Source organism: Crinia signifera, chromosome 19 (genome assembly GCF_055691185.1).
Source record: "Crinia signifera chromosome 19, ASM5569118v1, whole genome shotgun sequence".
In the NCBI taxonomy this organism is placed as follows: domain Eukaryota; kingdom Metazoa; phylum Chordata; class Amphibia; order Anura; family Myobatrachidae; genus Crinia; species Crinia signifera.
Genome location: NC_139226.1, coordinates 108425985 through 108451389, shown reverse-complemented (window position 1 = coordinate 108451389; position 25405 = coordinate 108425985). Strand labels below are relative to the sequence as shown.

The following is a 25405-nucleotide window of genomic DNA, read 5'->3' as shown; positions in this document are numbered from 1 at the left end:
CATTGCAACCAGCGGTCATAATGTTCCACGCAGATCGCCACTTACACAGATGGCCCCACGGAAGATGGACAAGGTCTACATTGTAACATGCAGGCCCCTGGCTCTCCCCTCTCAGAAAACACAGTACGCCCCCATTTCTGGGAAGGCAAGCCTACCCCTGTCCCTTCCCATCCACGCTGCTGCCTGCCAATCACGCAGTGGTAGAGGGGGAGAGTGGACGAGAGCCTGCTATCAGGTCTACATCAGGCTGCGATCAGGTCTAACTAACTTTGCCATCATGTTTGAATTTCTAATGCAGACTGCTTGAGATTGGCCGAATGCTGATTTGGCTATTTCTTCATTGCACGTGCATACAGTGTACTGTATTATGCTTTCATGTTTATGCAAAGTTTTTTATTTTCACACATTAGACCAGAACTGCTTGTGCTTTATTACACTGGTATTTTACGATTAATTAATTTACAATAGCAAATGCATACAGTGGCATATATTCAATGCCGTGGGCGAGCGGTGACTGCGAGCAGGACTTTTTGCTCGCAGTCACCGCTCACCCTGTCAGTATTCAACTGACCCCCCTCATACTCAAATTCCCCCTCGCTCCGTTTTTTGAGCGAGGGAGAATTGGCGTATGTGCCTCCAAAAGCTGCGAGAATCGAGGCTAATTACAGCGAGTTTGCTGCACTAGCCGCGGCTCTCGCAGTTTAGGGGAATCCTCGCTGTTCTGTGACGGCGAGGATTCCCCCGGAATATTGCATAGTGCGAGCGGCCGGCGCGGGGGTTAAACTGCGAGGATCACTGGTTTTCTGTGATCCTCGCAGTTTAACCCCCTCGCCGGCCGCTCGCACCGGCATTGAATACCTGCCAGTATGTTGTGCATAACAGAAATGATTCAAAACTTGGACAGCAAGAGGGATGTGTCAGTGACGTGTGCCTAGCATAAAGCAGACGAATAATCAGGACCGGCTCAGACTTAGTTTTTGTGAAGAAGCAAGTCTAAATTTTGCCACCTCTTGATGGGATAGACTTCATAAAGGGACAATGCACAGCTTGGGGCGTGGTCTCACAAGGAAGGGGCGTGGTCACATAATACCGCCCCCAAGGATACAGTGAGATAGTGGGTCACAGGGACAAAGTAGGTGACTAGGGACACAGGGGTTACAAGATGATAGTGGGTGACAGAAGGTGAACAACTTGAGGCCTCAGCGGTAGCCAAAAAATGCAGGCTACACACTTCAGGGATGACCTCTACCTTGGAGCAAGGGCAATACCAGGCCGGCACATGAGAGCAGAAACTCCCTGCAGAGTTGCCTTACCCTGGTCTTGAAAATGCAGTTGGAGAGGCAGGAATTCACCTTAATTAAGCAGGCTGGATGGGAGCCACAGACCGCTTTGGTCTGCATCTCACGCCCGGCAGATTGGAGGGACAGCCCTGGGTGTCATGGTGGAGATACAGGGTCCTGGTGGAGGCACAAACAGAATGAAGGGGCATTCCAGGGGTCCTCTCTATACTCCACCACATATACTGTACAAAGGCTCACTGCGTGAAGTGTCTGGCACATTCTGTTGGCTGGCGCTCTACACGCTTGGAAAACCGGCCCTGTGCATAATGTTACTGCTTCGTTAAATATTATATTACATGAAAACTTACAGATTGTCTTCAGTTCTCTGTTTTCTGAGTTCCCCGAGCTGTGAAGACATAAAATAGTCAATCTTGTGTCAGGTCTGCTCTAAACCCTATTCTAGGCGCTTGTTACTCACCTTTTGAGGCAATAAGGTTTTCAGCCTGAGCTTCTTCATTGCCGGGTGCCCTAGAAGAAAATAAACAATACAATAATACATTCACAATGTCTGTGAAATCAGTTTTGGTTCAGGACATGACCCAGAGGCGTAACTAGAACTTTGTGGGCCCCATAGCAAAATTTTTAAGGGGCCCCCTAAATCAGGATTCCACTATAGTGGATATAAAACATTGACGATCGCCTCTGCAACGCTCCCCTGGCGCAGGGGGGTTAGGGAATATGGAAATGTCATAAAAACCCAGATAACAGGGTTTTACTGCATTTTCACATTAGTGTATCCTGCCCAAAGAGAGGCAGTGAGGACGCAGAGCTAGAGAGAGGCAAAGGGGAAATAAAGGCAGGCAGGAGGGGCATGGAGACAGAGGCAGAGGGGGCAAGAGGTCATAGAGGGCATGGGCAGAGGGGGCTTGAAGACAGAGACTGAAGGGGCATTGAGATAGGTGCGACATGAAGACAGAGGAAGAAGGGGCATGAGGCAGAGGGTGGCATGACATAGAGACAGGGGGCACTGAGACAGGCATAGAGGGCACGAAGATAGCCAGAATTGGCATGGAAACATGGGAAGAAGGGGCACGGAGACATGGGCAGAGGGGGCACAGACATGGGCAGAGGAGGCACAGAGACATGGGCAGAGGAGGCACAGAGACATGGGCAGAGGGGGCACAAAGGTAAATGGGAGCATTGAGACAGAGGGGGCATGGAGGACCAGTGCGCTTCTGCAGTACTATGAAGAGGAGCCAAGCGAGAAGAGTAAAAAGTCTGTGTGCTGGGGGTTATACAGTGTGTCCCTGCCTGCTTCTGCACAGCCCAAACTGCAGACATCCACAGCCGCGGGCCTCTGCTAACAGTGACATATTTAGTGTTCTCTTCCCTCAACCATCAGTGGTGTGACACTGTCTACTGCCCGCACAGCGCTGCAGAGATGTAGGAGGCTTAGTGATGTGCTCACCGGGATGTCGACATTCCTGCTGCAGACCACACTGCAGTGATGGATGAGGTCACCGGATCTTCTCAGCGGATGCCGATCCACCCGCTAGCTGCTCCACTGCGGAGCTACCTCTGGAGGACTCGCAAGACGAGGACATCATCCTCTCGTGAGTCTCTCTATTTTAAGTAGCCGCAAACCCTGTGCTGAGAGCACGCACAGTCCAGGACTCCTGGAGGTAATTTCCCCACTGTCGCTCGACTCGCTCCTCTACCCCGGAAGTGAAGCTCCACGTGCGGCAACATCACAGTAACCTAACCACCTATATAAATTACAGGTACAGGGCGCAGGGGATTGCCTGCTGGGCTGCCGGGCCCCCCAATCGGCCGGGCCCCATAGCAGCTGCATCCCCTGCACCCTCCATAGTTACGCCACTGACATGACCAATACTACTTAAATAATTAAAAAACTAGGAAAACTGTGGAATAAATAACAAAAACCCGAACTTACTATTTGTACCGATGTTACGGGTCTGTGAGGCTTGAGGGGTATGATAACCTAGACGCTAACCTCTAAAAAAACATATTCAACTGCACAAAATGAAGTACATAGAGGGAAATTTACTAAAGGAAATTTGTAAAAAAAATAGGTGTATTTGTATCCAGAAATACACTTATTTTTGACATTTACTATCCCAAAAATACGGCAATTCGTATTCGTATTGATGTGCTATCAATACGAATTGCCGTATTTTCTGAATAGTAAATGTAAAAAATAAGTGTATTTCTGGATACAAATACACCTATTTTTTTTACAAATTTCCTTTAGTAAATTTCCCCCTAAATGTCTAGTGTAGCGACACCTCATTCTCTACCTGCCTGCCAGACTGTAGCCAGGATGTTACCTGTATAGTGGTTACTGTTAGCCAGTTGGTATTATATAGAGGATACAGGGATGTATTGTTTTGTGTTATCTCAGATATTCTCTGCAGTATATGGAGAACTAAAGGTGCCCATACACTGCCTGCGATGTCTCGCAGCAGTGTACGGACACACGTTACCCTGTGAGCCGCAGGGACGCATGCGATCCGATGTGATGGAGTGCATGCGTCCCTGCTTACCGCCCGCCTCGCTGCCTGGAGGAACGGGTGGTTGGATGGCCTGCAGGTCCGACCACCTGGTCGGGTCCGATGCGCACGGGACCGCGCATCGGATCCGACGGCATGTCAGGGAGAGAACAGCCTACAGTTTCTATCACAGCCGCCAAGTCCTGGGCTACGTACCGACTGCACATAGCGTTAAGCAATTCGCAGATTTGCATGGGCCAGGCTTTTACTTTGATGGGGTGGCGTATACCTGATCGTTGGGCTCCAAAAATTAGCAGCTGTGCGATCAGGTCTGAATTAGTCCCAAAATGTAGAACTACGGTATATACAAAGTGTATCCTGGGCCATTATAAGATATAATAAGTGTTAGGCTGGGTACACATTAGATGACACGCAAATGATGCAAAGTCATCAATGATTTCCTTGGAACTTCAGAACAAACGATGTCGGGCCTGATTCAGCAAAGCAAACTCTTTCTCTAATGGACAAAACCATGCTGTACTGGATTCAGTATGAAATCCCGGCGTTCAAAATCCCGACGCCGGAATCCCGACCGCCGAAATCCCGACAAGGGGGGGACGTGGATCGCTACGCTCGGCACGCTGATTTATTCTCCCTCCAGGGGTCTCGTGGACACCCACGGAGGGAGAAAGTGTCGGGATTTCGGCGGTCGGGATTCCCGCTGTTCTGCAGGTGGGGCAGATGTAACATGTGCAGAGAGAGTAACATTTGGAAGAGTTATTTTGTTTCCGTGCAGGGTAAATACTGGCTGCATTATTTTTAAACTGCAATATTGATTTCTGTGTGGCGCCTGGGGGACTCAACTCAACCAGAATAAGGTCCATAGTATTAGTGTATCTAGTACTGGATCCACAGATCTGGTTTATTGATCTCACATATGTCCTGTTGCTGATTACTGACAGCGGCCCCTTGGGTTTATTGTCCCAGCTAATGAAAATCCTGTAAGTCTGTCACTAGGGAACAAGGATATAACTACCATAGGTGCGGGGACTGCAGCTTCTATGGGGCCCATAGCTAAGAGGGGCCCACCTTCTCTGTCAAAGTAACATGTCCCATATACATTTTTCACCATTCAATGGTAAATAGGGGCCCTCTTTTTTTGCTGCAGGGCCTCATTCGCTCAGACGCGCGTACACAACTTTGCGAATGAAGAAAAACCTGCCTTGCGAATGGTTAGGACGCACCACCCATTAGCACGCCAAATTCGCTTGCAAGGCTTGCGAACAGATGTTTTACACGAACATCCATTCGCATGCCAGTGGGAACCTCCCCATCATTCGATGGTTGGCGAATATCAAATGATGGTGAAGGCACCCCTAAATATATAAGGGTGGCCCAGACCACTCGTTCATACAGATGGGGCAGGTCCCATCTTTGCAGGCGATGGCGACGCCAGCCGCCATCCCCCGCCATCTCTATAGCGAGAAGGGGACGTGCGCGCATGAGAGGCGCGCGTCCCCTTAAGACGGCCCTTCCCCCGGGTCACCGCCTCCTGCCAGCACCCCCCCTAACCCTGTCCGTCTCCCTGAAGCGGAGACGGACAGGGTTCACGTCGCCCCGCCGACGGAGATTGAGACGCGCGTGCGCGTGAGACACACGCGCGTCTCAGTCAGATGGTGAGGCAGGCCGCTGGCGGATCTGGCGATCCGCCAGCAAAGAAGAGGCCTGCCCCATCTGTATGAGCGAAGAAATTCAGGGAATTGGGTGGGCAGCTGACATCCGGCTATGTCAGCTGTCCGCCCCCCGCACGTGTGTCATGACCGCATTAGGATATGTATGCCCAGCAGTTTCATTGGAACACCAATAAAACACTGGGCGTACGTATATGGTAATGACCATGGCCAGCACCCCACGCCCCTCTCCACCCCCTGCTTGCAAGACTGGGAGCGCGAACTCGGTGACCAGCATATACACATGTGCAGAAATGCTACACCTGTCCGAATTTGGGTCTGAACGAATGAACCAGAATAAGGGCCTAAGTGTGTTGATGAGTGTTGGTTAGTTACCGGGGGAAGCCGGTCCCCTGTCAACAGTTAATTTAAAGATTAACGTTATAGCTACAAAAGACATTACTTAGCACAATCCCAATCATAAATGAGACTAAAGTACATAGAATTCTATGATTGTAAATAACTCTGTTATGTAAAATGAACAGTCGTATGTGTTCGTCTCCCCATCGCTTCTTCTACGCAGTATCCTTATTCCTATGTTATATATATATATATATATATATATATATATATAGCCCAGAGCAACATTACATATGAAATAGACCTAACATCTTAGTAAATTACGAGTAAAAACTACGAGTTCTTGATCCAATATTGACCACTGGATGAGAGCTTTCCAATAAGAGTGTAAGTTCAGTGGTAGAGGGGCCCCATTGAAATTCACCATAATGAAAAGAACTGTCCCCTTAAACAATCTGGACTAACTAAACAAATGCACAGTGTAATAATATTCTAATAATAGTGTATTATCCCCATCAGGTATCTATCCATTCCTGGTTGGTGTTTTATCCCACATACGAGATTCGGGGAAATTGTTTCTAATAAGTTCGGTACGTCACCTTTGTGTTACTTATAACACACGATGAACATCGCAATATTTATATATTTTTTCCTTTCACCTATTTGTTCTTCACCTGTTCCTCCCTATTCGTGTAAACTTTTTAAATACTAATCGTTTTACTTAGTTGACCTTGCCAGTCTATTTTTAATCATGATTGTTTAAAAGTGGAGTCCATTGATGTTATATTATTGTAAAAATGTATGCACAGTCATCTATTCAAAGTGTTTATTTCTATGTTTATAGCAAACCCCTGATGAAGTCCCTTGCAGGGACGAAACGCGTTGGGAACATCTGTTTGCTAATGTGAAAAACTTTTTATGATCTGGAATATTCACCACTACTAAGTGGTTTTAAAGACCTTTTAATAAATATTTTCAAAGTTTTGGACTTTACTCTTATCCACGTTATTATTCATCAAAGGCTAATAGAGACCCAGTACTTAAAGGCATAAAAAAGGGCGCCAACTCACAACTGCTATCCATATATATATATATATATATATATAGCCCAGAGCAACATTACATATGAAATAGACCTAACATCTTAGTAAATTCCCCCTTGACTATCACAAACCTAAGGCTGACTGCGAGAGAGTCATCCTTGTTCCCCTTAATGCAAAAGACCAATGTTGACCTCCTAAATGGCCACCTGCATACTATCACATGTGGTTCTGGAAAGTTGGTATTGGTGTATGAAATCCTCTTTCCCTGGGGAATACCTACACAGATCTTTTCCAGACTTTGCTGTGTGCTTAAGGGCATTGGGAGTGCCCCAGGGCCAGTGTGCAATCACTCACTGCCAGTGACCAGGTAACTGTATGAAAGGTGTAGGGGTGGATGCATTAATCTCTGTTGAGTTAACGTAATCCAGGGGAACAAGGGTGGACGATAGCACCAGGCAGTACTGTACCAATAGTGAGAGTATACCTGGACAGGAAATCAGGAGGAGGCGAGAGAGATGTTGGGGATCTGAACACTCTCCATACTGGTGTGTTGTTGGGAAATGTTTTCTCCTCTCATTATAAGCATTGCATGCAGGAGATTGCAGTATGGACAATGGTAGTATTGCACGTGTCTGTTCTCATTCTTACCTTTGTTTCTGGTTACGGTTATTGCATCTGCACCTCCTACCTGCAAGGAGAAATACATCAGTGTAATTGAGGTGACCAGTAGGAAATGACAATGATGCAGGATTGTAAGCTCACACCAGATAACACTATTAAATGTCATTGCTACGGGGCCACTGGCGTAACTATAGCACCGCAGCCCCCGCCACCGCGCGGGGGGGGGGGGGGGGGGGGGGCGCCGGGGGCTGCGGTGCTATAGTTACACCTCCCCCCAATCCTCCGCAGGCTTACCTATTTCGCTGGTCCCGGCGGCTCCGTTCTTCTGCTGAGGACCACCACAAAATGGCCGCCCCCATATAGCACACAGTTCTCTGAAACTGTCTGCTGTATGGGGCGGCCATTTTGTGGTGGTCCTCAGCAGAAGAACAGAGCCACCGGGACCAGCGCGAAAGGTAAGGCTGCGGGGGATTGGGGGGGTTTGAATGGGCGGCAGTGGGGGCGCCCAAAACGTAGCTACGCCGCTGTACGGGGCTGTTATAAACCAGCATTTTGCTCCTAATCTGATTGCAATTAATAGAGTAGAAATAAATTACTGTACATACAGTATGTCACAATTATCATTTACTAACTCTGTATTGGTATCCAGTCGATAGGCTGACACCATAGGGCCGATTCGAGATCACTCCATTGGTCAGGGTTTGTGCATGAGCAAACCCCAGCACCGGACGGTGGGCCGGGAACAGGGCTAGACCATAGGAACGTTTTATGGGCGTCCCCATGAAAATGCTGGGTGCTCTCATGGGAACGCAGGCGGGCCGATACCTGCTGGGGGCGGGCGGCTGGCGTCACAGGACATCAGCGCCTGCCCCGTCTTCGGCTATTTGCCAGGGGGAATAAAAGTCAGTTCAGACTTATTTCCAAAGGCAGGAGAAATCGTTCGATGGTCGGCGAGTATCGAATGATTTCTCCTGAAAGGGCCAAATGCAAGGGGATGTGTTAGTGGACACAGCCCCTTGCATGGTATGGAGGGTACTGGTCCGAGCCAAACAAAATCAGGCCCCATGTGTCGATGTGCATATAAGCAAAAGGTCAACACGATAAAATGGTCAATGTGGCAACAAATAAAAAGGTCGACATGAGGGTTTTTTTTATTCTGTTTTGGAACATTTTCATACTGTACCATCCACATGGACTCAGATTGGGAATGGTAAAGTGTTCCGGGCGAAGAGGTAGTACAGCGAGCCACGAGAGGGGACATGGGACACTAATTCGGAGTCCATGCGCTAAAATCTACAAACGGACACCAAAATAAAAATAAAGATGCAGGTCGACTTTTTCCATGGTAATCTGTTGTCAACCTTGTCCATGTTGGCTGAGTAGATTAGAGGAATGGTCAAGAGCATGGCAACTACAGTTTAATGCCAAAAAATGCAAAATCATGCACTTGGGTCTCAGAAATCCAAAGACTCAATATAGTATAAATGGCACTATAATGGAAACTACTGAGGAAGAGAGGGATCTAGGTGTCACTATTTCAGGGGACTTAAAGGCAGGTAGGCAATGTAACAAAGCAATGAAGAAGGCAAGTCAGATGCTTGGTTGCATAGGGAGAGGAATCAGCAGTAGCAAGTAAGAAGTAATAATGCCACTGTATAGGTCATTGGTACGACCTCACCTAGAGTATTGTGTTCAGTTCTGGAGGCCATATCTCCAGAAGGATATAAATACATTAGAGACTGTACAACTAAAATGGTGCATGGCCTACAATACAAAACATACCCGGAGAGACTAAAAGATCTTAATATGTATACTTTAGAGCAGGGGTGTCAAACTCAAATTCATCGGGGGCCGCATCAGCAGTTTGGTCACCCTCAAAGGGCCGGTTGTATCTGTAGGACTATGTGTCCACTCTTTATTATCATAAATTATTGTCACTGCATTCAATTATTACTATTTTTTGTAATAATGTAAGTAATAACTAGCAGGGAGATTGGCTGGGGGCCTGGGACAGGGCACAGTGACGTGACGTCAGATCGCCCAGCAGGTGACCTGGGCCTCTGGGTTGTCAGGACTCTCGCTAGAGTTTTGGACTGGTGGTGACAGTGGGACAGATAATGATAATGACCCTGGACACAGGCAGCCGCACTGCAGATTTGTGGGCTCAGGCTGCAGCTGTGTGCTGCTGGCCTGGCTCTCTGCCTGCCCGGCCACGGACTCTGGACTGGACAGACTGGTCTGGACAACATGAGACAACACAACTGTGCCCACCCCACTGCTGAACTTACAGTAAATATACTGAACCAACTGATGCCACTGCTGCGCAGCGCGGCACCACAGGCAGGAGGCAGCTCACCGCCGGGCCGGCGTCCAAGTCCGACAGGCAGCTGCAGCAGCATGCACGTCACGGTGTCACTGGCACTGCTGTCAGGCGGGCGTGTGTCACACATGGCAGCGCCGTAGCCGCTGCCCGCAGGAGGAGCCGGGGAGGAGTCGGGCACGTCACACAGTGACACTAACAAGTCTGTGTCCACTGTCCTGCCTCCCTCCTCCTCCCAGGGAGCGCCGCGGCGGAGTGACTGTGTCACCCGGCTTCCTCACGTTGTTAGGTATGTCTCTAAAGCTAGGTACACATATATACAATCGTCGGGCCGTTCTTCCAATCTGGGGGCAAACGGCCGTTCGATTGTATAGGTGTGTACGCTGTCCCAATTGCTGCTGTGCGATCGATAAACGGCCAAAAACGCTCTTGGCCGTCCAGGGTCGGTCGGTCGGTCGAAGGTTCTTTGCTGCTTAATATTTCATCCGACAGGACGGCTCCATATCGGAACAAAAGTGAAGTGTGTACGCATGTTCGATCGATATGCTTGACAGTTTGACAAAGCATGGTGGTATGCTGCATTATGAGAGACCCTGTAACCCTTTGCCTGCTGTTTTAACTAATGTGTGTTTAATGCCTCACTGCCCAACACTTTAGAGGCATCACTTTAAGACATTAATCAATGTTGAAGTTTTAATAGAGTGTGCTGGAAGCTCTTTGCAGGGCACCATAACACACTATTAAAACTTCAACATTGATTAATGTCTTAAAGTGATGCCTCTAAAGTGTTGGGCAGTGAGGCATTAAACACACATTAGTTAAAACAGCAGGCAAAGGGTTACAGGGTCTCTCATATACTTCTTCTTGCGATTGTTTGGACGGGAGTACATCGGACGTCGCAAGTAAAATTGTACATATGTGTACGCGCAGAACGGTCGTATGTTTTGGACGGTCGAACGTGTATTCGGTCGAACGAACGGTCGCAAGAAAAATGAAATTGTACATATGTGTACCCAGCTTAAGTCTTGAGTCGTCATGTGAGTGTCACTGAATGTGATGTGACACTCACACTGTGATGGCTTCCCGCAGTAATGTTATCGGCGCCAGGCGGGGGTGGGTGGCGGCGGCTGCGCGGGCCACATGACGAGGTCTGGCGGGCCGGATTTGGCCCGCGGGCCTTGTGTTTGACACCCGTGCTTTAGAGCATACTTGCCTACTTTTAAAAACTAGTTTCAAGGAGATTATCCTAGGTAGTAGAATTTTGCACGGTGACCCATTGAGGGGGGGGTGTCATGCTCCACTCAAAGGGGCGTGTCTAGTTCCATATATGAAGAGATTGTGAAAAGAGATTGTGAACGTGGCACCTAGAAGCGTGGGTGTGTACTGCTACATCTGAGAGGAATCTTTAAAAATGACTTATATCCAAATGTAGATGAGCCACAAAGCAGCTACTATGCTTGCTAAAGTGTTGGAAAAGTGTGCTGATGATTCAATGCAAATGTATCTATTGGTGTGTACACACGGAGGCGATATGCCGTGCTATGCAAGTCCTAATGCGATCAGATTGTTTTGGGACTCGCATAGCACGACATGCATGGAGGTGCACAATTAGGCTATATAGTGCAGATCTGCACTATATAGTCTTGGCTGCCCTCTCTATTTGGCTGCCGATTTGCGCTCACACGGGAGCGCGCATCGGCAGCGCATGTCCTAAAAAAGCATGCGATCTGCATGCAATATGGCTTCCGATGTTCACTATATCGGCAACATCGGAGGCCATATCTGCCCGTGTGTACACATTATATCTCTCATTCCTTTTTTCCCAAAAAATGTAACAGTGTAATGTGGGCTAGACTAATGAGGGAGATTGCTAGACTAATGAGGGAGAGAGGGAGATTGCTGCTATTTCAGGGAGTCTCCTGCAGAATGCAGGAGGGTAGGTAACTATGCTTTAGAGCAGAGAAGGGAAAGGGGGGACATGTTAGAAACTTTCAAATATATCAAGGGTTTTAACAAGGTACCGGTGGGAGACATTCTTCACAGGAAGAGGAGCAGCAGAACAGGAGGACATGCACTGAAACTAGAGGGAGTAAGATTCAGGGGAAATGTGAGGAAGAATTACTTCACAGAAAGAGTAGTAGATAAGTGGAACAGCCTCCCATCAGAGGTGGTAGAGGCAAATACAGTAGAACAGTTTAAACCTGCTTGGGATAGGAATATTGATGTCCTTACAAAGCAATAAGGAACAAATATGGTTTGAGGTAACATGTTTAAAAAAGGGGCAGACTAGATGGGCCGAGTGGGTCTTATCTGCCGTCACATTCTATGTTCTATTTGGGGCCAACCTAGACACTGTCACAATCTTCTCACTTGAAATTTTTGAAACTTTGTCTAACTGCAGCATCCACGTGGATTCCATTTGGGAACAGAGGCCCGAAACATGGAAAGCGTAGGCAGCCATGCAAGGGAAGGTGGTAAGCTAATTGGGGATACATGTGCTTGGGTGTTAAAACTAACACCCAAAAACATTAAAACTTACGTTGATCCTTTTTTTCACATGCAGATTTTTTTTTCTTGTTGAGCTTTTGCTTGTGTCGACCTAATGGCTGTAGAACTAGACTTTGATGAAGGACAGTACATCATTGCTATCGGCTGTCCTGTAAAATACCACTAGGTGGCGCTGCAGTCTGTGATATTACAACACATATACACACCAATGTGTATAACGCACTGTACTTACTCAGAATCAGTAGTATCCCCAATGTGAAGAGGACCACTGCAAAGACCAGTCCTCCAATCCGCAGGCTTTTATAATCTGCACATAAATAAAAAAAAATCGCATTAGCCACTAAATACGGAATAGATCATACATTGCCCTACAGCGGTTATTGATTATCTTGGGGCCTGATTCAGACATGATCGCTCATCTGTAAATTTGTAGATGACTGTGTGTGAGTTGCGGAAACATCTATATACGCTATACGGTCGCACATCCATACGCAATTCACTCTAGGGATGGCCATCGTTGCCATTGCCATCGATGGTTGCCATCGATGGCAATTCTGCAACAGGCCATCGATAGTGTTAAACTATGCAATGGATGACCATCGATATTTTTACATATCGATGGTCATCCATTGTGTTTGATTGATTGGCCTGTGGGCCAATCAAGACACGGAGGCGGGGCTTCGCTGGTGTCAGGGGGCGGAGCTATGCTCCGTGTCCCGGCACTTAAAAAAAAAAGCAAAACATCGTTTTGCTGTTCCATCGATGGAGGGAAACCATATGGTTCTCCCCATCGATGGCAAAAGTATTCAACATCGGCCACGAACCATCGATGATTTCGAATCATCGATGGTCGATGGCCATCCCTAATTCACTCACCATCAAATCATTTTTTCAGTCTGCGCAAATGTGTAATTCTGCCCCTTCCACAACAAATAATCAGGCTGAAGGTGACGTCACACACCCTCCCTGACGTTTGGGCACACCTGCATTATTCCGGACACTCCCACAAAGCAGCTGGTTACCACCCCTAAATGCTGGCTTCCTATTTGGGAAATTGCCAGGGGATTGAGATGAGATATTTCTGTTGTTATTTGGGCTGGCACATGCCCAGTCTTATCATAATGGAACGGATTGTGGATTTGCACAACAGCGATCAGCTCTGAATTGCCCCCTTAGGACTAAACAAGTTAGTTGGCAGAAGAGTGATTTCCTTGTACCATCTTTGTGGGCGGAGGTCGGGTGGGGGGGGGGGGGGGGGGGGGCATAGGGCGCTGGGCTTTCTCTAATGCAGCCATGATGGACATGCGGGGGGTGGGCAGCCGACATCACCGGATGCCCCTGATAAATGCCAGGGGTATGGGCTAATTGGAATGGCCTTTAGAGAAATAACAGGATTTGGCCTATATACTAAATCAGGGGTTCTCAAACTCGGTCCGCAAGAGACAGTTCGCGTTTTCCAGGTCACCCGGCAGGTGTAATCATTACTCAGTCCTGAGGACCAAGGGGGGGTCATTCTTGTCTGATCGGGCCGTTGTGAATTGGCAACGGGGACCAATGGTGACGGCCTGGGCATGTGCAAAATCGCTTATGTGCATGTGCAGGTCCTCACTGCGGGCGCCCTCAGAGACTTGCATAGTCTCCGAGGTGCTCGCAGCGGGGGAGGGGGTTCAGGAGGCGGGCAGGGGGGGTTTTGCACGCGAATGCCCTGCGTTTCCTGGACGTACCCGTGAAAACGCTGCGCATCCACTTCCAAATGGGGGTGGCCACCTGCCTTCCGGGGTTGGGCGGCTGACGTCACCACATGTTCTCGGAGTAGGGTGCCACTAATCAGCGGACACTGACTGACATTTGCAAGCGCTAGAAATCATTCTACGGTCGGCAGCCATGAAACGATTTCGGGCCCGCACGCATGCCTGCAAATAGAGGTTTGTGCAAAACATTCATTCACAGGGCTTCAAATTAACGGTGATTTGTGATCCAACCAGAACCAGGGCCAAAGTTTGAGAACCTGTGTATTTAACATAAAATGCATTATTGCCTCTAAAAATCTCCAAATTTTTTTTTTATCTCTCTCCACTTTATCTCTCTAAGGTTTTTTCATATACAGTATATATCTCCCCCAACTTGTAACAATACGTTCTCTTAACTTACCATAATGAAATGGGTCCGTCTCACTTCTTTCATCGCTGGCACCTACAGAGCAAACAGGAAAATAATAATAATAATAATAATAATAATAATAAATAAAGAAGTGTATAAAGTCTTAATATTAAAACTCCCCAAAACAGCTGCATTTGATTAGAACATATGATACATGCCAGAAGCCTTACTGCACGTATTCACTATAAACAGGCGATTTATAGGAAACCTCCACTCCACAAAGGTCCTTCCAGCCCCAGTTCTGTCAATTCATCAGAACTTAGGGGCCGATTCAATCCCGCTCGTATCGTGTTGAATTGGTCCCTGATGGTCGGGGTTTGCGCAATCGCCGGGCCGTTCGCTCCCAGAGGGGAGGGAAGGGGGCGGAAGCAGGGGAACGCTGGGCTTACCCCTCAATGCTGCTATCCGTCCCCAAATTCGGCAGATAGTGGGCGCTGGAAGAGTCAGTCTAGGCTGACGTTTGTTAGCGAAGGCAGAAGAAACCATTCGGTGGGGAGCGACCATTGAACGGTTTCTCCTTGCGGCTGCATGCGAGGGGATGTGTTAGCGTACACATCCCGACGCAAGCTGGCGAGGTGATTCAGGCAGCTGAGGGGGGGCATTTACCAGTTCGCTAGGCTGCGAACAGGTCTGAATGAGGCCCTTACTCTCAGTAGGTGAAGGACAGAGTTTAGGAGCCAGATGTTAGGCAGTGCCAGTCTGGTGGCCGTGCGGGATGCCAGGCGAATTTGGAGGCTTTTTGTATAGGGGCAGTGATTTGAAAGGCATGGGTGTGGCTTGTACATGAGTGCCCCGCCTTGTTTATCTTCTGAGAGGGCAGCACGGAGTGTGAGGGTAGCAGAAGTAGCAGTGTTACTTGCCACCTCCATGCCGGCCAACTGCTTACAGTATGTGTGACCTTGGCCGCTGGACACATGCCCTTGTTCTAATTGATTTGATCTCCCACGTGTTCGCACGGGAACGAATACAAGTGGGCACAGCAAATTCCCTAGCAGTGCATCCGGGGGGGAGTGGGCGGAGGGCACAGCCATTGGGAACGCCCAGCATTTCATGGGTATACCCATGAAAATGCTGGGCGTTCCCATGGTAACCGACCGGTGTCGCGGGTGCTTGGGGCGGGCAGCTGACGTGGATGCTGGGGGCGGGCAGCTGACGTGGATGCTGGGGGCGGGCAGCTGACGTGGGTGCTGGGGGCGGGCAGCCGACATCCCACCCAAGGTGCTCGCAGATCAGAGACGCCATAGAGGTCTGATCTGCGAGCACTGTCGAAATCATCGGAATGATTTTGATTATGCAAATCATCCATACGCAGCAGTGCAGGGGATCGCGGCGTGCAGGGGGGGGGTTTGATTATAACATGGTAAATCCCACACAATGCTGCCAGTCTCCTGCAAACCCCTATTGGCAGAGGGTCCTTGGGGACCAAATGAAGTGGATCATGCTGAGGGGGCAGTAACGGTGTGATTCTCATTGTGGGAGGAGGGGGGAAGTTCTAAGGCGTGATTCTAATTGTGGGAGGGGACCAGTGGCGTAACTAGAAATTTTGCTCCCTCCTGCCAAAAAAGTTTATGGCCCCCCCCCCCATGGCATTTTTGTACACTCTGGGAGATATAATAAATGATATGGTTTAGAAGGGTCAGAACAATCAATATCATTCTTTGTGTACGCACCTTTATTTAATTAAAGTCTATTAAGGTAAGGGTAGGTGGAGGAAGGATGGAGTATGGCAGTAAGAAGCAGCATAGGGGCCGATGGTGCTCTCTGGATCTTTATGCCGGGGGCCCGCATCGCCGCCTGCCTCAAGCCGGGTGTCACCGCATCCTTATGCCAATGGTAACAGTATTCAACACCATCGATACACCGTCAATGGTTTTGAATAACTGATGGTCGATGGCCATACCTATCGGTTGATAACAATGGTGTGCCGCTCCTGAGCCGTTTGTTCTGTTGAGGAAGAGAGTCATGTGAACGAAGTGGTGGCCAGAGGCTGGTAGTAGGGATGGACATCGGAAGCCCAGCATCAAATGATGGCTGGGCTTCCGCCATCAAATGTTTCGATGTGATGGTAGAGAGGGCTGCCTGGCTGCTCCGATCTGATTGTAGTCAGGCAGCATCCTCTGCCTCTCATTGCACATCTGCATGAATGGATGTACTGTACACAAGAGATTTGCATTAAGTGGTTGGTTGCCAATAACCAATACTGCCTGTGCAAGGCCTTTACAACATCATAACAATGGACATTATGATATCAATTCTGAATGGTATATACTGTATATGGTCTTACTTGCTAAATGCTCATATTACACAATACATTTTACAAGTCAGTAAATGGACAGACAACACATTTACTAGCGGTGAAGTTGGCAAGGGCTCGTACAAACAGATGGTTAAGGAGATGAAATGTAGAATGTAATCCAGTCATTAAGTTCAGAAGATGAGTAATATCTTTTCTGCAGCGGCTGTCTGTACCAGAGGGGGAGCGCGTACTGTGGCTGCTAGGGACGGTATGAAAAATAGGCCACATTCTGCATTGTATATTTGTATGTATGCGGGGCATAGGCTGTATGCAAAGACACCATACTCTAGTGTGCATGAGACTGGCACGTTGGGCATAGGCTATCTATACAGGACACCATACTCTAGTGTGTGCATGAGACTGGCATGCTGGGCACCGGCTGTTTATACAGGACACCATGCTCTGGTGTGCATGAGATTGGCATGCTGGGCACTGGCTATCTATACAGGACACCATACTCTAGTGTACATGAGACTGGCATGCTGGGCACGGCCTGTCTATACAGGACACCATACTCTGGTGTGCATGAGACTGGCATGCTGGGCACAGGCTGTCTATGCAGGACACCATACTCTAGTGTGCATGAGACTGGCATGCTGGGCACAGTCTATCTATACAGGACACCATACTCTGGTTTGCATGAAACTGGCATGCTGGGCACCGGCTGTCTATACAGGACACCATACTCTGGTGTACATGAGACTGGCATGCTGGGCACAGGCTGTCTATACAGGAAACAATACTCTAGTGTGCATGAGACTGGCATGCTGGGCACCGGCTGTCTATACAGGACACCATACTCTAGTGTGCATGAGACTGGCATGCTGGGCACAGGCTGTCTATACAGGGCACCATACTCTAGTGTACATGAGACTGGCATGCTGGGCACAGGTCATCTATACAGGACACCACACTCTAGTGTGCATGAGACTGGCATGCTGGGCACAGTCTATCTATACAGGACACCATACTCTAGTGTGCATGAGACTGGCATGCTGGGCACAGGCTGTCTATACAGGACACCATACTCTAGTGTACATGAGACTGGCATGCTGGGCACAGTCTATCTATACAGGACATATTACTCTAGTGTGCATGAGACTGGCATGGTGGGCACAGTCTATCTATACAGGACACCATACTCTAGTGTGCATGAGACTGGCATGCTGGGCACAGGCTGTCTATACAGGACATCATACTCTGGTGTGCATGAGACTGGCATGCTGGGCATCGGCTGTCTATACAGGACACCATACTCTAGTGTGCATGAGACTGGCATGCTGGGCACAGGCTGTCTATACAGGACACCATACTCTAGTGTGCATGAGACTGGCATGCTGGGCACAGTCTGTCTATACAGGACATCATACTCTGGTGTGCATGAGACTGGCATGCTGGACACGGGCTATCTATACAGGACACCATACTCTAGTGTGCATTAGACTGGCATGCTGGGCACGGGCTATCTATACAGGACACCATACTCTAGTGTGCATGAGACTGGCATGCTGGGCACAGTCTGTCTATACAGGACACCATACTCTAGTGTGCATGAGACTGGCATGCTGGGCATCGGCTGTCTATACAGGACACCATACTCTAGTGTGCATGAGACTGGCATGCTGGGCACAGGCTGTCTATACAGGACACCATACTCTAGTGTGCATGAGACTGGCATGATGGGCACGGGCTATCTATACAGGACACCATACTCTAGTGTGCATTAGACTGGCATGCTGGGCACGGGCTGTCTATACAGGACATCATACTCTGGTGTGCATGAGACTGGCATGCTGGGCATCGGCTGTCTATACAGGACACCATACTCTAGTGTGCATGAGACTGGCATGCTGGGCACAGGCTGTCTATACAGGACACCATACTCTAGTGTGCATGAGACTGGCATGATGGGCACAGTCTGTCTATACAGGACACCATACTCTAGTGTGCATAAGACTGGCATGCTGGGCACGGGCTATCTATACAGGACACCATACTCTAGTGTGCATGAGACTGGCATGCTGGGCACAGTCTATCTATACAGGACACCATACTCTAGTGTGCATGAGACTGGCATGCTGGGCACAGTCTGTCTATACGGGACACCATACTCTAGTGTGCATGAGACTGGCATGCTGGGCACAGGCTGTCTATACAGGACACCATACTCTAGTGTGCATGAGACTGGCATGATGGGCACAGTCTGTCTATACAGGACACCATACTCTAGTGTGCATAAGACTGGCATGCTGGGCACGGGCTATCTATACAGGACACCATACTCTAGTGTGCATGAGACTGGCATGCTGGGCACGGGCTATCTATACAGGACACCATACTCTAGTGTGCATTAGACTGGCATGCTGGGCACGGGCTGTCTATACAGGACATCATACTCTGGTGTGCATGAGACTGGCATGCTGGGCATCGGCTGTCTATACGGGACACCATACTCTAGTGTGCATGAGACTGGCATGCTGGGCACAGGCTGTCTATACAGGACACCATACTCTAGTGTGCATGAGACTGGCATGATGGGCACAGTCTGTCTATACAGGACACCATACTCTAGTGTGCATAAGACTGGCATGCTGGGCACGGGCTATCTATACAGGACACCATACTCTAGTGTGCATGAGACTGGCATGCTGGGCACAGGCTATCTATACAGGACACCATACTCTAGTGTGCATGAGACTGGCATGCTGGGCACAGTCTATCTATACAGGACACCATACTCTAGTGTGCATGAGACTGGCATGCTGGGCACAGTCTGTCTATACGGGACACCATACTCTAGTGTGCATGAGACTGGCATGCTGGGCACAGGCTGTCTATACAGGACACCATACTCTAGTGTGCATGAGACTGGCATGCTGGGCACAGTCTATCTATACAGGACACCATACTCTAGTGTGCATGAGACTGGCATGCTGGGCACAGGCTGTCTATACAGGGCACCATACTCTAGTGTACATGAGACTGGCATGCTGGGCACAGGTCATCTATACAGGACACCACACTCTAGTGTGCATGAGACTGGCATGCTGGGCACCGGCTGTCTATACAGGACACCATACTCTAGTGTGCATGAGACTGGCATGCTGGGCACAGGCTGTCTATACAGGGCACCATACTCTAGTGTACATGAGACTGGCATGCTGGGCACAGGTCATCTATACAGGACACCACACTCTAGTGTGCATGAGACTGGCATGCTGGGCACAGTCTATCTATACAGGACACCATACTCTAGTGTGCATGAGACTGGCATGCTGGGCACAGGCTGTCTATACAGGACACCATACTCTAGTGTACATGAGACTGGCATGCTGGGCACAGTCTGTCTATACGGGACACCATACTCTAGTGTGCATGAGACTGGCATGCTGGGCACAGTCTGTCTATACAGGACATCATACTCTGGTGTGCATGAGACTGGCATGCTGGACACGGGCTATCTATACAGGACACCATACTCTAGTGTGCATTAGACTGGCATGCTGGGCACGGGCTATCTATACAGGACACCATACTCTAGTGTGCATGAGACTGGCATGCTGGGCACAGTCTGTCTATACAGGACACCATACTCTAGTGTGCATGAGACTGGCATGCTGGGCATCGGCTGTCTATACAGGACACCATACTCTAGTGTGCATGAGACTGGCATGCTGGGCACAGGCTGTCTATACAGGACACCATACTCTAGTGTGCATGAGACTGGCATGATGGGCACGGGCTATCTATACAGGACACCATACTCTAGTGTGCATTAGACTGGCATGCTGGGCATGGGCTGTCTATACAGGACATCATACTCTGGTGTGCATGAGACTGGCATGCTGGGCATCGGCTGTCTATACAGGACACCATACTCTAGTGTGCATGAGACTGGCATGCTGGGCACAGGCTGTCTATACAGGACACCATACTCTAGTGTGCATGAGACTGGCATGATGGGCACAGTCTGTCTATACAGGACACCATACTCTAGTGTGCATAAGACTGGCATGCTGGGCACGGGCTATCTATACAGGACACCATACTCTAGTGTGCATGAGACTGGCATGCTGGGCACAGGCTATCTATACAGGACACCATACTCTAGTGTGCATGAGACTGGCATGCTGGGCACAGTCTGTCTATACAGGACACCATACTCTAGTGTGCATGAGACTGGCATGCTGGGCACAGTCTGTCTATACGGGACACCATACTCTAGTGTGCATGAGACTGGCATGCTGGGCACAGGCTGTCTATACAGGACACCATACTCTAGTGTGCATGAGACTGGCATGATGGGCACAGTCTGTCTATACAGGACACCATACTCTAGTGTGCATAAGACTGGCATGCTGGGCACGGGCTATCTATACAGGACACCATACTCTAGTGTGCATGAGACTGGCATGCTGGGCACGGGCTATCTATACAGGACACCATACTCTAGTGTGCATTAGACTGGCATGCTGGGCACGGGCTGTCTATACAGGACATCATACTCTGGTGTGCATGAGACTGGCATGCTGGGCATCGGCTGTCTATACAGGACACCATACTCTAGTGTGCATGAGACTGGCATGCTGGGCACAGGCTGTCTATACAGGACACCATACTCTAGTGTGCATGAGACTGGCATGATGGGCACAGTCTGTCTATACAGGACACCATACTGTTAGGCACGAGGTGCCGTGTACCCAGAGTGGAGGTGTCGACACGGCTCAGACGTGCTAGGAGACCCGGTAACCATGAAGCTAAATAGGTCCTAGCTGGTAATCATCACCGGTCGACATGGGCCACACCGAGACTGATAAGGTAGTGAAGAGGGCGAGACCCGGAGGCCCACAGGGTAATGGCGAGGACAGGTGACTGACCAGGAGGTGGTAATGATCAGCACCGGTTGGGAGGAGACTGTCTCAGCCCCTAACTCCGTTGCCACCCTGTACGTCCACCGGCAGGTGCAGAGGCCCTAGATCTTCTCGCACGGCAGCCACGTTTGAAGCACGGGTTAAGCCTGTGCAACTCCGGTGCCCTCCAAAGCGTTTTAGGTGGTGGCGACAACCAACCGGCGGAGGTGCAAGGTGGACAAAGGGAGAGCTATCTGAAACCCAGTGGCTGAGACAGGGCACGATGGGAGCAAGATGCCCAAATGCATGAAACCCAGGAAGGACCCCAGTGAAAGCTATGCTAGCATAAATACACAAAATAATAAACAAAGATACGGCAAGAATTTAAATAACAACAGGAGATGGGAACGATACCAGAATGTCCCAGAAGGAATGGCAGAAAACGGCTCCAGGATCGCAGATGGTGCGAGATGCAGGGAAGAGACTGCCAGAGGAACGCTGCTCTGGTGCTGGAAACTGCCAGGGAGAGCAGTGCGGGATGCCCACAGGATAGTTATAACCAGCAACAAGCTGATCACCCATGCTGGAATTTAAAGCTGCTGGCGCGCGCAGCGCGCTCCGGATCGCGCCGTGATGACGGCGCTGAGAGAGGGGCGCCGGACGGCCGCACGGCGTCGTTGCTAGGCAACGCCGCGACGCCCGGCCGCCGGAGATGACGTAGCCGACGCTCGGGACGTTGCCCAGCAACGCCCCGGGAGACAGAGAGCCGACCGCCGTGCGCCCCGGAGGACGAGGGAGAGCCTGCACGGCGGCGGTCTCTTGACACATACTCTAGTGTGCATGAGACTGGCATGCTGGGCACGGGCTATCTATACAGGACACCATACTCTAGTGTGCATGAGACTGGCATGCTGGGCACAGGCTATCTATACAGGACACCATACTCTAGTGTGCATGAGACTGGCATGCTGGGCACAGTCTATCTATACAGGACACCATACTCTAGTGTGCATGAGACTGGCATGCTGGGCACAGTCTGTCTATACGGGACACCATACTCTAGTGTGCATGAGACTGGCATGCTGGGCACAGGCTGTCTATACAGGACACCATACTCTAGTGTGCATGAGACTGGCATGCTGGGCACAGTCTGTCTATACAGGACACCATACTCTAGTGTGCATGAGACTGGCATGCTGGGCTCGGGCTGTCTATACAGGACACCATACTCTAGTGTGCATGAGACTGGCATGATGGGCACAGTCTGTCTATACAGGACACCATACTCTAGTGTGCATAAGACTGGCATGCTGGGCACGGGCTATCTATACAGGACACCATACTCTAGTGTGCATGAGACTGGCATGCTGGGCACAGTCTATCTATACAGGACACCATACTCTAGTGTGCATGAGACTGGCATGCTGGGCACAGTCTGTCTATACGGGACACCATACTCTAGTGTGCATGAGACTGGCATGCTGGGCACAGGCTGTCTATACAGGACACCATACTCTAGTGTGCATGAGACTGGCATGCTGGGCACAGTCTGTCTATACAGGACACCATACTCTAGTGTGCATGAGACTGGCATGCTGGGCTCGGGCTGTCTATACAGGACACCATACTCTAGTGTGCATGAGACTGGCATGATGGGCACAGTCTGTCTATACAGGACACCATACTCTAGTGTGCATAAGACTGGCATGCTGGGCACGGGCTATCTATACAGGACACCATACTCTAGTGTGCATGAGACTGGCATGCTGGGCACAGTCTATCTATACAGGACACCATACTCTAGTGTGCATGAGACTGGCATGCTGGGCACAGTCTGTCTATACGGGACACCATACTCTAGTGTGCATGAGACTGGCATGCTGGGCACAGTCTGTCTATACAGGACACCATACTCTAGTGTGCATGAGACTGGCATGCTGGGCACAGGCTGTCTATACAGGACACCATACTCTGGTGTGCATGAGACTGGCATGCTGGGCACAGTCTATCTATACAGGACACCATACTCTAGTGTGCATGAGACTGGCATGCTGGGCACAGTCTGTCTATACAGGACACCATACTCTAGTGTGCATGAGACTGGCATGCTGGGCACGGGCTGTCTATACAGGACACCATACTCTGGTGTGCATGAGACTGGCATGCTGGGCACAGTCTATCTATACAGGACACCATACTCTAGTGTGCATGAGACTGGCATGCTGGGCACAGTCTGTCTATACGGGACACCATACTCTAGTGTGCATGAGACTGGCATGCTGGGCACAGTCTGTCTATACAGGACATAATACTCTAGTGTGCATGAGACTGGCATGCTGGGCACAGTCTGTCTATACGGGACACCATACTCTGGTGTGCATGAGACTGGCATGCTGGGCACAGTCTATCTATACAGGACACCATACTCTAGTGTGCATGAGACTGGAATGCTGGGCACAGTCTGTCTATATGGGACACCATACTCTAGTGTGCATGAGACTGGCATGCTGGGCACAGTCTGTCTATACAGGACACCATACTCTAGTGTGCATGAGACTGGCATGCTGGGCACAGGCTGTCTATACAGGACACCATACTCTGGTGTGCATGAGACTGGCATGCTGGGCACAGTCTATCTATACAGGACACCATACTCTAGTGTGCATGAGACTGGCATGCTGGGCACAGTCTGTCTATACAGGACACCATACTCTAGTGTGCATAAGACTGGCATGCTGGGCACGGGCTATCTATACAGGACACCATACTCTAGTGTGCATGAGACTGGCATGCTGGGCACAGGCTATCTATACAGGACACCATACTCTAGTGTGCATGAGACTGGCATGCTGGGCACAGTCTGTCTATACAGGACACCATACTCTAGTGTGCATGAGACTGGCATGCTGGGCATGGGCTATCTATACAGGACACCATACTCTAGTGTGCATGAGACTGGCATGCTGGGCACAGGCTATCTATACAGGACACCATACTCTAGTGTGCATGAGACTGGCATGCTGGGCACAGTCTATCTATACAGGACACCATACTCTAGTGTGCATGAGACTGGCATGCTGGGCACAGTCTGTCTATACGGGACACCATACTCTAGTGTGCATGAGACTGGCATGCTGGGCACAGGCTGTCTATACAGGACACCATACTCTAGTGTGCATGAGACTGGCATGCTGGGCACAGTCTGTCTATACAGGACACCATACTCTAGTGTGCATGAGACTGGCATGCTGGGCTCGGGCTGTCTATACAGGACACCATACTCTAGTGTGCATGAGACTGGCATGATGGGCACAGTCTGTCTATACAGGACACCATACTCTAGTGTGCATAAGACTGGCATGCTGGGCATGGGCTATCTATACAGGACACCATACTCTAGTGTGCATGAGACTGGCATGCTGGGCACAGTCTATCTATACAGGACACCATACTCTAGTGTGCATGAGACTGGCATGCTGGGCACAGTCTGTCTATACGGGACACCATACTCTAGTGTGCATGAGACTGGCATGCTGGGCACAGGCTGTCTATACAGGACACCATACTCTAGTGTGCATGAGACTGGCATGCTGGGCACAGTCTGTCTATACAGGACACCATACTCTAGTGTGCATGAGACTGGCATGCTGGGCTCGGGCTGTCTATACAGGACACCATACTCTAGTGTGCATGAGACTGGCATGATGGGCACAGTCTGTCTATACAGGACACCATACTCTAGTGTGCATAAGACTGGCATGCTGGGCACGGGCTATCTATACAGGAC

At 49.7% G+C, this 25405-nt stretch overlaps 1 protein-coding gene and 1 long non-coding RNA gene across 3 annotated transcripts in view; one reads left to right on the top strand and one right to left on the bottom strand.

Moving 5' to 3' along the window:
• The window catches only part of FXYD6 (FXYD domain containing ion transport regulator 6), an 84066-nt gene that overhangs the window by 3830 nt on the left and 54831 nt on the right, over positions 1 to 25405 (bottom strand). For both annotated transcript variants that reach the window (XM_083163140.1, XM_083163139.1), the window contains exons 3-7: positions 14464 to 14505; positions 12545 to 12619; positions 7512 to 7551; positions 1759 to 1808; positions 1649 to 1686 (exon numbers count right to left, since the gene is read on the bottom strand). In XM_083163140.1, coding sequence (XP_083019266.1) covers positions 1658 to 1686; positions 1759 to 1808; positions 7512 to 7551; positions 12545 to 12619; positions 14464 to 14505 — 236 coding nt within the window. In that variant the 3' untranslated portion in view covers positions 1649 to 1657. The remainder of the gene's footprint in view (positions 1 to 1648; positions 1687 to 1758; positions 1809 to 7511; positions 7552 to 12544; positions 12620 to 14463; positions 14506 to 25405) is intronic.
• The window catches only part of LOC146042872 (uncharacterized), a 165133-nt gene that overhangs the window by 89566 nt on the left and 50162 nt on the right, over positions 1 to 25405 (top strand). The window lies entirely within an intron of this gene.